The sequence below is a fragment of the Macrobrachium rosenbergii genome, chromosome 41 (assembly GCF_040412425.1).
Source record: "Macrobrachium rosenbergii isolate ZJJX-2024 chromosome 41, ASM4041242v1, whole genome shotgun sequence".
Lineage (NCBI taxonomy): Eukaryota > Metazoa > Arthropoda > Malacostraca > Decapoda > Palaemonidae > Macrobrachium > Macrobrachium rosenbergii.
Window position 1 is genome coordinate 92957563 of NC_089781.1, and position 15425 is coordinate 92972987.

The 15425-nt window shown below is 36.3% G+C and overlaps 1 protein-coding gene across 18 annotated transcripts in view; it reads left to right on the top strand.

Annotated features, from left to right (window-relative positions):
- The first annotated feature begins 985 nt into the window (after window positions 1-985).
- The window catches only part of LOC136827014 (uncharacterized), a 235454-nt gene continuing 221014 nt past the window's right edge, over window positions 986-15425 (top strand). For 17 of the 18 annotated variants that reach the window (XM_067084677.1, XM_067084696.1, XM_067084681.1 and 14 more), the window contains exons 1-2: window positions 986-1213; window positions 10794-10927. In XM_067084677.1, coding sequence (XP_066940778.1) covers window positions 1121-1213; window positions 10794-10927 — 227 coding nt within the window. In that variant the 5' untranslated portion in view covers window positions 986-1120. Of the gene's footprint in view, window positions 1214-4800; window positions 4988-10793; window positions 10928-15425 lie in introns of those variants that run through there. The other variant, XM_067084695.1, reaches the window with a different exon arrangement.

The following is a 15425-nucleotide window of genomic DNA, read 5'->3' on the forward strand; positions in this document are numbered from 1 at the left end:
ATATATATATATATATATATATATATATATATATATATATATATATATATATATATATATATATATATATATATATATAACAAAACAACTTATGCATGAGAAGTAGACACGAACATTAACGGAATGTTAGACAAGACAAATAATTGATGAGTTTCAAATAGCTTCTTACATCTCCCTCATTTAAGGGGTGCCAGGATCAATAAAAAGATTAACCGAATCTCCAATATGAAAAACGAGTTTCCCTTTTGGATAAAAGGCTCATTTTCGACCCAGCAAAGGATTCTTTTTCTTCCAAACTTTCAAATACAAGACAATGACTGTTTCGTAAAGTTCTACAACCAGTTTACAGAATATATTTATGTGTGTATAAAAGTACTAGGTGATTTTGAAATCATGGGTATTCGTGAACATTCAGACATCCCTTACCAAGAGGAAAACCTCATGGTGTGTTTTCTGTAATATCTAATACTTCGAAAAAGTAAGACTGCAACGACTTTGAAAATACACCACACAGCATACAACTCAAAAAAAAGGAAGAAGAAGCAGAATAAGAAGAAGAAGAAGAAGAAAAAGGGGCGTGTCCTACATGTCTATCCTGGTTAAAACAAAACCAGGAACCTCTGGTGGAAAAAGATCAATTTAACCTCAACAGATCAGGTGAGGTGCTGAAAGGGTTAAGACGCCTGACGTGGACCTCAGGACTCTTTAAATCAACGCAGACGACCTCCAGAGATAATTTTAACCTTAGCAGCTCAAGTAATCTGACGCTGTGCAAACATACAGCACTGAATAAGTGGTCTTAGGTCTCTTTACTGTCTAACAACAAACAATAAGTGGTGTTAGGTCTCTGTACTGTCCAAAAACAAACAATAAGTGGTTTTAGGTCTCTGTCGTCCAAAAAACAATCAATAAATGATTTCAGGTCTTTGTACTGTCCAAAAACGAACAATAAGTGATTTCAGGTCTCTGTACTGTCCAAAAACGAACAATAAGTGGTCTCAGGTCTCTGTCCTGCCCAAAAAACCAAGAACCTCTGGTGGAAAAGATCAGCTTAACCTCAGCAACAACAAGTCAATCTCAAGCAGTGCCACGGAAGAAAACAGCAGTGCCATCTATTGCCATGAGAGGCACTGTGTTCGTTCACGTGCCCAGGAGTCACACGTCCACCATTTTGACCAAGAGACACCAGGTTGGGCAACTCCTCGTCATACAGGTAGGTGCTTAAATAGCCACAGGTAGATCTTGGTTATCGTAATTAGTGTACAGGTTAAATATGATTTTTTTTAAAGAGGATTATGCATTTGGAGGTTTAGAGAAAACCAAGATTTGACAATTTTGTTAATTAAAAGTTGAAAGAATGGGTGAAATGTTTTATTAAAAGGTAAAATGTCTTATTAAAATCATAAAATACAGGATAAAATACCTCATGAGAGGTACGGCAAAATATCTGATGAAAAAAATAATAAAATAAAATAATAGAAAATAATAAAACACTAAAACTGAAAGAAGAGATAAACACAATTTGAGTATAAAGAATTTCCATCCCATCTTCAAAGAGCATTCCCTTCAGGGGGGTAGTAGTAGTGCCGTCAGTGCACCTCATGCGCTGCACTGTAGGCATTGCTTAAGGTTCTTTGCAGCGTGTCTTCGGCCCCTAGCTGCAACCCCCTTCGTTCCTTTTACTGTACCTCCTTTCATATTCTCTTTCTTCCATCTTATTTTCTACCATCTCCTAACAATTGATTCATGGTACAACTGCTTTGAGGTTTTCCTCATGTTACACCTTTCAAACCTTTTAGTGTCAATTTCTGTTTCAGCGTTGTATGACCTTCTAGGTCCCAGTGCTTGGCCTTTCGCCTAAGTTCTATATGTCCAATTCAAAGGACATTGATGAATTTCTCGACAGAAATTCTTCCATTCTCTAAATGTAAATGACATCCCCCCTGCGGCTCATTCCGACATGAGTAATTGCTTTCCCCACATTAAATATTGCAGAACAAGTTGCATTTGGCGCCTTGTGGTGGCAGGTTGCATGGGAGGTAGTGGGCGAGGCTTTACTTTTTTCGGGTGTAAGGTGATGACATGTAAAACTCACATACGTTTCCTCCCCTGATCATTAGTTCTCTGAGAGAGAGAGAGAGACATTCAAGTTTTACAGGATTTTTTGTTGCTGAGAGAGAGAGAGGGAGAGATTCAACATATACTGTTGCCTTGTGACAGTGCAAAAAAGATGAGAGAGAGAGAGAGAGAGAGAGAGAGAGAGAGAGAGAGAGAGAGATTCAACATATAAAGGTTTTTGCGTCTGTGCAATAAAGATGAGAGAGAGAGAGAGAGAGAGAGAGAGAGAGAAAATAATTGTATCCATCAGCCCTGTTCCTGTCTGACACTAAAGTCAATGCAAAGGCCGCTAGGATGGGCAATCCACTGTGGGCTTGTCCTACATGAATAGTGTTCATCTTCTGAATAATAATAATAATAATAATAATAATAATAATAATAATAATAATAACCCCGCGTGCATTCCTGACTTAAATGAGGAAGGTAATAGCATTTTTCCTGATCGGAAAACCTACAAAATGGTTTACCTGGAAGTCAGTCAAATTTCACTTCGGCGTGAAGTTTATCGGGTAAAGATTTGCGTAAACCGTAAATGACGGAAAAGCAAGTGGTGTTGGAGTGGGGGGGTGGGGTGTTCCGTATCTCACTGTTGAATGAGTTTGGGAATGACATACACACACACATATATATATATATATATATATATATATATATATATAAACATATATATATATATATATATATATATATATATATATATATATATATGTATATGTAATATGTAATGACTGAAATTTCAGTCATCACGCGTAATGCAATTTAGGACATTTGATCCCCCCCAGGAGCTAGTACTGTGAAATACATTTGACCCCAGGGACTAGTACTAAACCCGGCGAAACAGTGTAGGTGACTCACTGTTTCGTTTTAGTACTGATTGGGGATCAAATGTCCCCTAAGTGCATTACGCGTGATGACTGAAATTTCAGTCATTACGCGTAATGACTGATTACGCATGTTGACTGTAACATATATATGTATGTTATGATGCATAAATGGAACTGTAATTCTTTAGAACTGCCAATCATTTTGCACTGATTGACACACATATATATATATATATATATATATATATATATATATATATATATATATATATATATATATATATAAATATATGTGTGTCACACAAACGCACATATATGTATGTATTTATATGTAACACACACACTCACAAACACACACACATATATATATAAAGATTTAACCAAAACACGAAAACGTACATGTAGGGTTTTTTTAAAGAAATAAATAACTTTTCCTCTACAGCATTTACCTCAAGTCTAAAATGTATAGTTACCGAGATACCGGGATCAGGCAACACACAGAACTAAACATAACATCTACAAGATATCATTACACGATATACTTTTTCCTTTTAACTATATTCAGTTTAACTTACCGTCTTCCAGCCCGCGGAGCAGCATCTCTCAGGATGAAGGGTACCATGGCCAGAACCTCGAGGCGGTACGTAATGTCTCAACGGTCCAGGCTTGCAATCCCCTTCTTCTATAATACCGTAATTTTTCCACAGTATAGGTACACTAGTTCTGTAATAAATAAGGCGATTTCAGTTAAAAAAATGTTATAATTTCTTCATTAAATATTCAGTTCATTTATTTTTATATGAATTACTCGTAAAAATAGCCTAAAATACACTAACGGGTACCTGATTCAGTGCTCAAGTTAGCAAGAGTACATTGGTCTAATGGTACGTGATTAAATCACTCTACCCCGATCGGCAATCGAACCCGGGATCTCTTGCTGGTGAGACAAGCATAGTAACCACTGGAATACGAACCCTCTTCCCCAAAACACACACACACACACACACAAACGCATACTAATACGCAAAGACATTTCTTGGACAAAATGGACAACCCCAGCAAACATTTATCATGCGTTCGGAAACCGTAGACCTAATCAACTCTTCAAGCTGACATAATTAATCGATTGTGACGTAGAGGATTAATCAAGTTTCTTGAGCAAGTTGCAGCATGTAAATCTCAGTACGATGAGACAAACTAAATCGCAAAGGTGATAAAACATTTGTGGTAATTACGAGTAACATTCGAAAGACCGTAACAAGCTGTCCAGACCCACTCGAAGACAAGCATCGGCCTAGTTTATCGCCACTGATTAGCTGTACTATCGCCTATCTACTAAACTTCTTTATAAATTCGGTACTGAATACAAAGAATCAACTACGATTTATCAAATGTTACTATACTCGTAAGTCAAACATGTCATCTCACTTAATAATAATAGCAATGAAATCCAAGAACGGCGATGAGCCGTTGTAAAGGCAATCAGTAATCTGTGCTTCCCGCTTCGGTACTATCGCCTGTTTTTTGTAACTATGTTAAGAATTCAGTAAGAAATACAAATGAAAAACTATTTATCAAATGTGACTATATGCTCAAATAAAACACTTCATCTCACCCAATAACTTAATGGCAATTAAATCCACGAAAGGCTATGGGCCGTTGTAAGGCAATCAGTAAACGGTACTTCCCGCTTTCGGTACTATCGCCTATTCATTGAACTATATTAATACTGCGGTACGAAATACATTTAATGAACTATTATTTATCAAACGTTACTATATATTCTAAAATAAAACACTTCATCTCACCTAAAATTAGCAATTAAATCCACGAAAGGCGATTGACTGTTGATAGGGTAATCAGTGATGGGAGCTTCTCCCACCGGCCCACCCTGGTAACTGACAATGTCTTTAAACTTGAAACCGTCAAATAGATTCGGTTACTCGTTCAGTGCGGTTCAATAGTGTATAATAGAATGGTGTTTTGTTTGTGTGTGCTTCTGTGCGCGCGGTAACAGCTGCATGGGATAGTTGAATACGGGAAAGGTAACTATGACGATTTGTTTAGCTTCTTGTTGACGCTGTTTTAAACTGGTTGTGGTTTATGATTTTGGGATGTCAACATAGGTTGAATATTTAGGTGGTAGCACGTCGTTCCAACGTACTGTACGAGTTTGAGGGGTTACAAGTGGAGAGATGTATTTAAATCAAGCTTGTTATATAAAATGGTACCTATTTTTTATTTTATTTTGATGAAATCGTCAAGATAGCTCTGTTAAAGTTAACCATGTTACCTAGACTGGTAGGCCTATCAAGTTTTCTTTAATATAAAAAAATCGCCTAGCAGTGCTCGTTTATTGTTTCTAGGGCTTTAAAGAAGTGCCATTTGAACTTTGGTGACATAAATTCCAAGATGGCCGCCAGGTAACGCCACTTCCGTTTGATCTGAAGCATATCAATCAACAGGACTAGGCCTATTAGTCTTTCACTACCGTATCAGAGCTGATGACTTTTGTGCCCGTAACTTTACGATTTATTAAGGAAAAACTATATAGTGGCACGAAAACAGCAAAGCCATAAACCCAACGGTAATAATTAGGGATTAGCCATCTAGCTTGAACCCCAAATAGGCCTAAACCTAAACAAAACTAAAGGACACCATGTTGTAATTCTACAGAAGAGCTCCGCCGGACTCCATGTTTAGTACCAGCCCTTCGGAGACGAGCACAGTAACATTAAAAACTAAATTTCTCAAATTATATCAGCCAATTTCTTGAACTACCTCACCTGTACTGTATTATATACACCTTTTTTCTATTTTTTTCAGCCAGGAGTTTTATTAATAAACGATATATCCGTGCGGGGCTCTTCTGTAGAATCACCCACCATAATGCTGGTTTATCTCACTAGGAAGAAATTATGTAATGGCGTAACGGTTTAATGAAACTCACAGGGAGACGAAGCATTATTTCAAATGATTCGAAATGGACAGCATGAACTGTATGTAGCCAAGTGTTCCTTAGTAGTGGAACAGTTCCCTCCGTTCTTCTCAGACCGTAAACACCGTTATGTATCGAACGTTTCTCATAATAGTGGAACAGTTCCCTCCGTTCCTTACACATCATTCAAGAGGTGCTTGCCCCCATCCCGCAAAAACCAGAAGGGCCAACAGGAGTCCAAACAGAAGGGTAAAGTGTTTACAACAGATGATAACTTCCATCACTCGTAAACTGGCTTTAAAATGATCATGTACGGGCAGAGAGAGAGAGAGAGAGAGAGAATGGTGCTAGGGGGAAAGGAAGGTGGTAACAGTGATTAACTTTGATTTTGTCTTCATGGAAGTTCTTTTTAAGAGGTTAGCCAATAGTGCAACTGTTGAGATACTTTGAAATGTATATTGTGTACGTGTATGAGTAATATATATTCCCTGCTGTTAGGTTAAACACACAAGCAAGCTCTCTGAATAGCCTGCAAGTGTATGTCACAATTGTTCAGTTTCTTATAGTTTATCCTCCTCTGAAGCATCGTTTGATCTAATAATATGATATGTTCCTCACCTAACCAATTCCCTGTTCTCATATTGAGGTTAGTACCATATTACGGTCATTTCCTCATTAGAATTTGAATTCGAGAACGTTCTTAGGCCTCTTGCCAAATAGTCTCTTAATATCATTACACTCGGAAACAATCTGTATTGGTGGTACACCTGCTTTATACATTGGTCTAAGCCTCTAAGGCATCATCAAATTACAATTGCTCTGACCAGAGGCATATTATGTGAGATTATACTGATAAAATAGATGATTAGTTTGTTCGATCACAAAAATAAGAATTGTCAAAACAAAATAATTAGGCAAATGAAGGCTAGGCTTATTATTATAATGTACAAACGATGGATTGTAATTTGAATTTGAAAGTACATAGTATATTACATTGTGTGTAATAGGGAGTAAATGATACATGTTACAAAAAAGATACAAAGCTGAGAACTGTTGTCTCATATGTGGTTAAAGTCATATGATAAGTATTTGTGATTGTAATTTGAATTTGAAAGAATAGTGCTGTATATGATAAATGATACATGTTACAGAAAAGAGACAAAGCTGGGAAACACAAATGGGTAAAGTGAGGTAAATCAGCCATGTGTATAGTGTACGGAAGATAGGATTAAAAATATGCTAGCTGATGGAGACATCAGAAATTTAGTGAGAATCAACATCTTTTGGATTAGAGAAGAGAACTCAAGGAATCACCTAGATATTTATTTTGCTGATCGAGACCAGCAAAACAGTGATACCAAAGAAACGTATTAGTTTAAGTCTTATCTAAATGATATCGAAGGTACGTATTAGTCTAAGACTTTGCAAAATAATTGCACCAAAAACATTAGCCCATGACTTGGCTAAATTCTAATATCAAAGATATGAATCCAGATGAAAAAAGTCACGGAAAAAAAGTCACATTAATCTTTCCTAGATAGTGACCGCCAAGGGTTTTAACTCTGTATATATCCATCTTTGCGGCGTGCTTAGTACAAGCCTGTTGGGGATTACCGTAAAAACATAAAGACTGTAAATATCATCAAGATAATGACCCCCAAGAAACATTGTGAATTTTTCCCAATGACTTGATTACGGCCACCATAAATTAATGTGACTTTATTTTCCTGTGACTTTTTTCCCTGTGACTTTATTTCCGCCCACCCAAAGATATGCATTAGTGAGACTGAGATCTTTAAACTGAAATTGAAAGATGCGGAAACTGGTGAGTTTAAACAATAAATTAAACATATTTGTTATTAAAAAAAATTAACCATGACGCAAAACATGAGTTTATTTAAGAAACTTATCCCTGTAACATGCACTTAAGAATTAGTTAAGGCCTATTCGGAGAGCCTCCAAAAAGAATTTTGGGAAGTGAACTTGAAATACACAGATACATTCATACATACTCGCACATACCTTTCTAATTATTCTGCTGCATGTGTGTTTGTGTATGTGAGAGAGAATGTTTGTGTAGGTGTGTGGTGTGTGTGCGTGGTGTGTGTGTGTATGTGAGAGAGAGTGAGAATTTTGCTCGTTGTTTGTGTGTGAGAGAGAATTTTGCTCGCTGTTTGTGTGGGTGTGTGCGTGTATGTGAGAGAGAATTTTGCCCACTGTGTTTGTGAGAGAGTGAGAGAATTTTGTCACATGTTTGTATGTTCGTGTATGTGAGAGAGAGAATTTTGCTCACTGTTTGTGTAGGTGTGTGCGTGAATGAGTGTGAGAGAGAGAGAGAATTTTGCTCACTATGTCCGAGAATTTTGCTCAGCATGTTTGTGTATATGTGAGAGAGAGAGAATTGTGTGTATGTTTGTGTGAGAGAGAGAGAAAGAAAGAAAGAGGGAGAGTGTGTCTGTATATGTGTGTGTGTGAGAGAGAGAGAGAGAGAGACTGACGTGGAGGGCGAGTATATATAATGTGCTGTCGGTCTAGCTCGCTTATAACTAAATGCAAAGACAAACGAACGCGACTGATATGTATCTCTAATAGGTTTCCGCGCTAGAAGGTCATATAACACCCCCATCTGAGACCCCATCTACTCTGTGATCATTTCACGGTAATTTTCCTCCCTTATAATATTCGCTCTTTCTAGAGAGCGCTTCTGATATTCACTTCCGTGTTTCGTAAATGTTTAGTGTGACAGAGAAAAGGGAATAGGGAAATTAGGCGTATACATTTTTTGTTTTGGTTTTAGAATTGAATAACTGCAAAGATGAGATGGGGGGGGCGGGCGGTTTAAAAGGTTTTTGCTTAGAAAAAAAAACGATACTTATGTTGTTGAAGTATGTGTAAAATTTTGCGTATAAATACGTACACGCATAGACCTATACTAGTATATACTGTATGTACAGAATATATATTATATATGTGTGTGTATGTATAAATAAGTAAATTATATATATATATATATTTATATATATCCTGTATATAAATATATATACATACATTACATATATGTACTTATATAAACATACGTACATATACGAGTATACATACATAGATTTATTAACCAGCAGGAATATTCAGGTACATTCGATCGTAAGACTGAACTTGTTATAAGGTGTACGTGAGCATGTGTATACGCGTATGTGTATTCGTGTACTTATTTGTGTGCGTGTTTGTGTGTATGTGTTTGTGGTCGCGTGTGGCTATGCGAGTGTGGCCAGGGGCATCACACGGACACTGGGAACTATTTTGGGCACATGGCCACCATCTCTTCGCGGAGTGCCATTGCTACCTACCCCTCCCCCTCCCCTCCCCTCTTCTCTCTCTGGTTTCCCTCCTTCCCCTCCCTCTCTCTCTCTCTCACCACCCCAAGACTCTCCCTGGTACTCCCCCTCTCTGTCTCTCTCTCTCTCTCTCTCTCTCTCTCTCTCTCTCTCTCTCTCTCTCTCTCCCCATGACTCTCCCCTGGTTATTCCCCTACTCTACCTCTCCCCTTCCCCCTCCTCCATGATTCTCCCCTGCCATCCCCCCTCCTCCATGACTCTCCCCTGCCATCCCCCTCCCTCCTCCCCTCCACCCCACTTCTTCCCAGGGTTACCGCCACCAACTTCTCTCGTTTCAATCTTTTTTTTGTTTGTTTTTATTCTTTTCATTGTCTTGATAAATCGAATAAAACAATACTTTAAAGTAAATGTTTTTTTTTCTTCTCTCAATATTAACTTGTGATTGACTTTTCTCTCCTTATCGTCGCTGAGAGAAAACATTGATTTTGCTCTCTTTTTTGTAGCTCCTAATTTTATTTGTTTTCCCCTTCCCCTCTCGTGACCTTGCAAAGGGCCAGTGCCAAAAATGCCAACGAAGTGCCCTCCGGCCATCGAGGACCTGACTGCTGGCGATTGGATTATTACATTTATTCGTTTATTTATTATTCATTTATTTATTTATGTATTTGTTTAAATATCTTGTAAATGATTTCATGCAAACAATATTCACGATACACTTAAACATTAGAGACTGCAAATAAATATCGTGTAAATAATTTCATGCAAACAATATTCACGATACACTTAAACATTAGAGACTGCATTTGCAATGTGTAGAATTTTTCCCTATATCTGTTTAATTATTTATATATTTATTTATGTATTTATTTATTTTGTCAGTAATGTCTTGCATTACAAGAATCATGATACATTTAAACGTTACAGAGAGAGACTAAATGTGCAGTTGAGTAGCAATTGTCATCTTTCTTGTATCTATCTTATCTGTCTATCTGTCTATCGACCTTGAAAATCTGACCTTGCCTGAATTGTTGACCTTATCTTACTTGACTTATCTAATGGAGCCGACTACCTTTGACACGGGAATGACCTAGGTATATAGGACACAGTTAGCTTATTCGGAATGTTCATGGTCAGTATACACAGAGTCTTTGATATACCTTTGCTTTATACACACACACACACACACACACACACACACACACACACACACACACACACACACACACATATATATATATATATATATATATATATAATTTATAAACATATATATGTGTGTGTGTATAATTTCTAACCATATACATATGCGTGTACATAATCTATAACAATTTCATGCACCTAACCTAACCTTTCAGTACCCAGTGAGAATTAATAAGTATAACCAGTCACCCTCATTTTGTTTTCCCAAGCGCAACCCCACAACACACACATATATATATATATATATATATATATATATATATATATATATATATATATATATATATATATATATACATACATATATATATATATATATATATATATATAATGTCCTCCTCACCTGCTACAGGTTTTAAACCACCCTCTCTTTTGATCAAGGCAGGGAAGTCGAGTGGCCTGTGCGTCGGCGACCAAGTCGTTAGCGTGGACGGTGTGAGAGCGTCTGGCTGGACGGGAGAGGAGCTCCACAATGCCCTGAGGTACTCGCAGGATGTAACCATCGAGGTGTTAAGGTAAGTTTGTTAATTTAACCATGTGTTTTTTTATTTTTTGAACGTGTTTATTATAAAACATATGATTGGTTGAACGTGTCCATATATATATTATATCTGATTGGTTGAATGTGTCCAAATGTTTGTTATAAAGTGATTGGTTGAATATGTCCATATATTTAATGTACAATATCTGATTAGTTGAACGTATCTTTATTTATCTATTATAAAATGATTATTTTTATCAAGTAATTGGTTGACCGTGTTTATTATAAAACATCTGATAGGTTGAATGTGTCCAACTGTTTGTTATAAAGTGATTGGTTGAAGTATGTCCATGTATTTAATGTACAAAATCTGATTGGTTGAGCGTGTCCATTTGTTTATTATAAAGTGATTGGTTGAACATGTCTGTGCATTTATTATAAAACAGGTGATTAGTTGAACTATCAAACAGGTGATTAGTTGAACTTGTCCATTTATTTACTATAAAACATCTAATGGGTTAAACGCGTCCATTTGATCATTATAAAACTTCTGATTGGTTGAATATGGCCATATATTTTTTATAAAACACCTGCTTGGTTGAACATGTCGGTATAGTTATTATAAAACGTCTGATTGTGTGAACATGTCCATATATTTATTATAAAACATCTAATTGGTTGAACGGGTCCATTTTATTATTATAAATTATCTGATCGGTTGAACGTGTCAATGTGTTTATTATAAAATGTCTGGTTGATTGAACATGTCCATTTATTTATTATAAAATGTCTGATTGGTTGAACATGCCCATTTATTTGTTATAAAACATCTGATTGGTTGAAAACGCGTCCATTTGATTAGACAATTATTAAACGTCTGATTGGTTGAAGTCTTCGTTATTTGGTTGAGTATGTCCGTCATTTGGCTGTCGAGTTTCTCTTCTCATGAAAATGCGTTTGGTTAAAACGCGTTTGGTTGACCATGTTCGTTGTTTGGTTGACCGTGCATTTTGTTAGAAAACGACCATTGATATATCAATGAAAGGTTTGTTCCCATGTTCGGTTTTTCTCATTTTTATTTTAAAACAGAAAACTGTTGTTGAACTTTGTCCGTGCGCACTTTTTATTCCGCCTTTATAAATTATCTCCCCGGCCGGCTTGAAGAGTTGAATTTACTGGTGATGGAAATTCATTTCCTATAACGTGTTTATTCCACAATAAATGTCCCGTTGATTGTAACCAACTGGTTCTTAGCCCGTTAAATTTAATTTAGGATTGTTAATCAGCTCAGTGGTCTGGTTAAACTAAGGTATACTTAACTTTTTTTTGCCCTCAGATCTTAAAAAACATCAAATTGATTGCTGATTCCAGTCATCAAAACAAATTGCAGCCGTCGTCAGTAGTTTTATTTTATTAGACTAAAGTTAGCCATAATCGTGCGTCTAAACGATTGATACGCAACCACGGGGCCGTAGTTAAAGTTTCATGGGCCGCGGCTTGCATTATACCGAGAATCTATTTTCGGTTTCCTTGATTACTAATTGTAGGAAAACTCGATTGCGCCGAAGAAACTTTGGCGCATTTTTGACTTGTTTTCTTTATTAAATAAAAACCTACAACATTGGGATTTATCTTAATGAAGAAAAATTAAGGTAGTCCTCATTGTCATCCCCAGGGAATAAGGGTTTATCTGGGGAATGAAAGGGAATATTCATTAAGTTTTATGAATGGGACTTTGAAAGAGGCGTTGGGCTGGCTCTCGTCATTGTTTACTTAGAGTTGATAATGAGGTTTATAGAGTGGACTCTCTCTCTCTCTCTCTCTCTCTCTCTCTCTCTCTCTCTCTCTCTCTCTCTCTCTCTCTCTCTCTAGAAAGTTAACTTTTGATAAAGAGTTGTAAACTTGGTATTTATTATATATATATATATATATATATATTATATTTATATATATATATATATATATATATATATATATATATATATATATATATATATATATATATATATATATATATATATATATATATATATATTTAAGGACTTTAACAGCTACTACGACACAGTTTCGGAAGAGAACAAGGTCATGGCATGCCTATACAACGGCTCCTCATGTTTTTCTCATCATGGGAGACAAATTTTGGCATAACCTTTAGACCAGCCCACCCTATATATATATTATTTCAATTTAAGATGTCTCTTGTTAAAGAGATATAAAATTAGCTTTTGCTAGGAAGAAAATAGGTTATACGGACTTAGACAAATAAATAATACACCGTTTTAGAACAGTACTAGGTCATGGCTCGCTAGGCATTAATTAATGCAGCCTCTTTCATTCCTTTTACTGTACCTCCGTTCATATTCTCTTCCATCTGACTTTCCACCCTCTCTAACAATTGTTTCATAGTGCAACTGCGAGGTTTTCCCCACTGTTACACCTTTCAAACCCCGTTATTCTCAATTAACTTTTCAGCGTTGAATGACCTCAAAGGTCCCAGGGCTTGGCCTTTGGCCTAAATTTTATATTCTGTTCTTTATAAATATTTTTTTTTCTGATCATGCCTATGGAGATAAGTTGTGGCGTAACCTTTAGAACAGTCCACCCTGTTTTTTTTTTTTTTTTTTTTATCTTTTTCAGTCGTACCTCTGGCAGCGAGGAAACGGCTTATCAACCTGTTGTTTTGACTTGTCTAAATAAACAACCTGCTGATGACGTCTGCTAGAGAGGAAACAGGGAAAAAAATAGAAAAATAAAAGAAATTAGGAGTAAACAGAATAACAAACATTGAACTCTGAATAATGGCGTTTGGAATAATCATTCTCTTAATTCGATAACGATTGATTAGAGGGAGCCAACGTGGCTTATTCCGTCGTGTGGTTAGTCACTTAAGGTTGACATAGGCCATCTAGAATATTAATATTGGTATTTGATATTAAGATTAATATTGATATCAAGTAATACAAATTGGTAATAATTATATTAATATAAATTATAAGTATTAATATTAATTACTGATATTATTATTAGTTTTTAATTTTTTTAATATTGCTTATTAAATTAATTGATTTTGCTATTTGTTGTTGATAAAACATGAAAAACCTGTTAAATACCAAAGTGAAATGTGAACTAAATCAAGTCTTTCATCCCGTTTTGTTACATATATAAATTAATTATGACATCGCAAAATAGTGCCCAGCGTCTAATAATCATTTAGGTATCTAAGAAAACTTATTAAAAATCATATGTAGAAATGGTGATAAGAACATGAAAAATAATTTACTTAAATAAAACTGCGCTGAATTGAATGCAGTGTGTATCTAGACCAGAAAGTTGAAGATAGGCTTGTCTGTCCGTCCGCACTTTACTCTGTCCGCACTTTTCTGTCCGTCCGCACTTTACTCTGTCCGCACTTTTCTGTCCGTCCGCACTTTACTCTGTCCGAACTTTTCTGTCCTCACTCAGATCTTAAAAACTACTGAGGCTAGAGGGCTTCAAATTTGTATGTTGATCATCCACCCTCCAGTCATCAAACATACCAAATTGCAGCCCTCTAGCCTTAGTAATTTTGATTTTATTTAAGATTAAAGTTAGCCATAATTGTGCATCTGGCAGCGATATAGGCCAGGCCACCACCGGACCGTGGTTAAAGTTTCATGAGCCGCGGCTCATAGAGCATTATACTGAGACCACCGAAAGATAGATCTATTTTCGATGACTTTGATTATACGATGTACAGAAAACTCGATTGCGCCGAAGAAACTTCGGCGCATTTTTTACTTTTTATTTTATATAAATTGGAAATAGCATGTTAAAATAGAACTAGAATTAGACCTTTATCTTAGGCCTCAGCGAGAATTATAAGTTGATTTTCTTATACATAAACTGGAAATAGGTGTTAAAATGAGATTCGAATTATGCAAGAATTAGACCTTCATGTTTTGAAATGAGAAAACACATTAAAGAAATCCAGAGACTGAAGGTGAATGAGTAATAAGTAATGAAAGTAATGGTAGGAGGGCAGTGCCATCAGTCCACCTCCCGCTGTGCCCTGTAGGCATTACTTAGGGTTCTTTGCAGCTTCCCTTCGGCCACTACCTGCAACCCCTTCCATTCCTTTTACTGTACCTCCGTTCATATTCTCATTCTTCCATCTCACTTTCCTCACTCTCCCAACAATTGTTTCACAGTGCAGCTGCGAGCTTTTCCTAGTGTTGCATCTTTCAAACCTCTACCGTCAATTTCCATTTGAGCCCTGAATGACCTCATGGTTCCCAGCGCTTGGCCTTTGACCTAGATTCTACATTCCAGTTTCAATTCATGCTCTGAAACCAGAAAACACTTCAAAGAAATCCAGAGACTGAAGGTGACTGGGTCAGAAGCGACGAAAATGGAGTCGGCTCTAAAGACGGGAGCATTAGACCCACCCTCGTGACTTGCTCATTTACTGTTTAATTTTACGATTTAATTCGATTTTTCATTATTTAATGGACATTAGAAAAGTAATTTCATATTTCATAAACTTCTTTGTCATA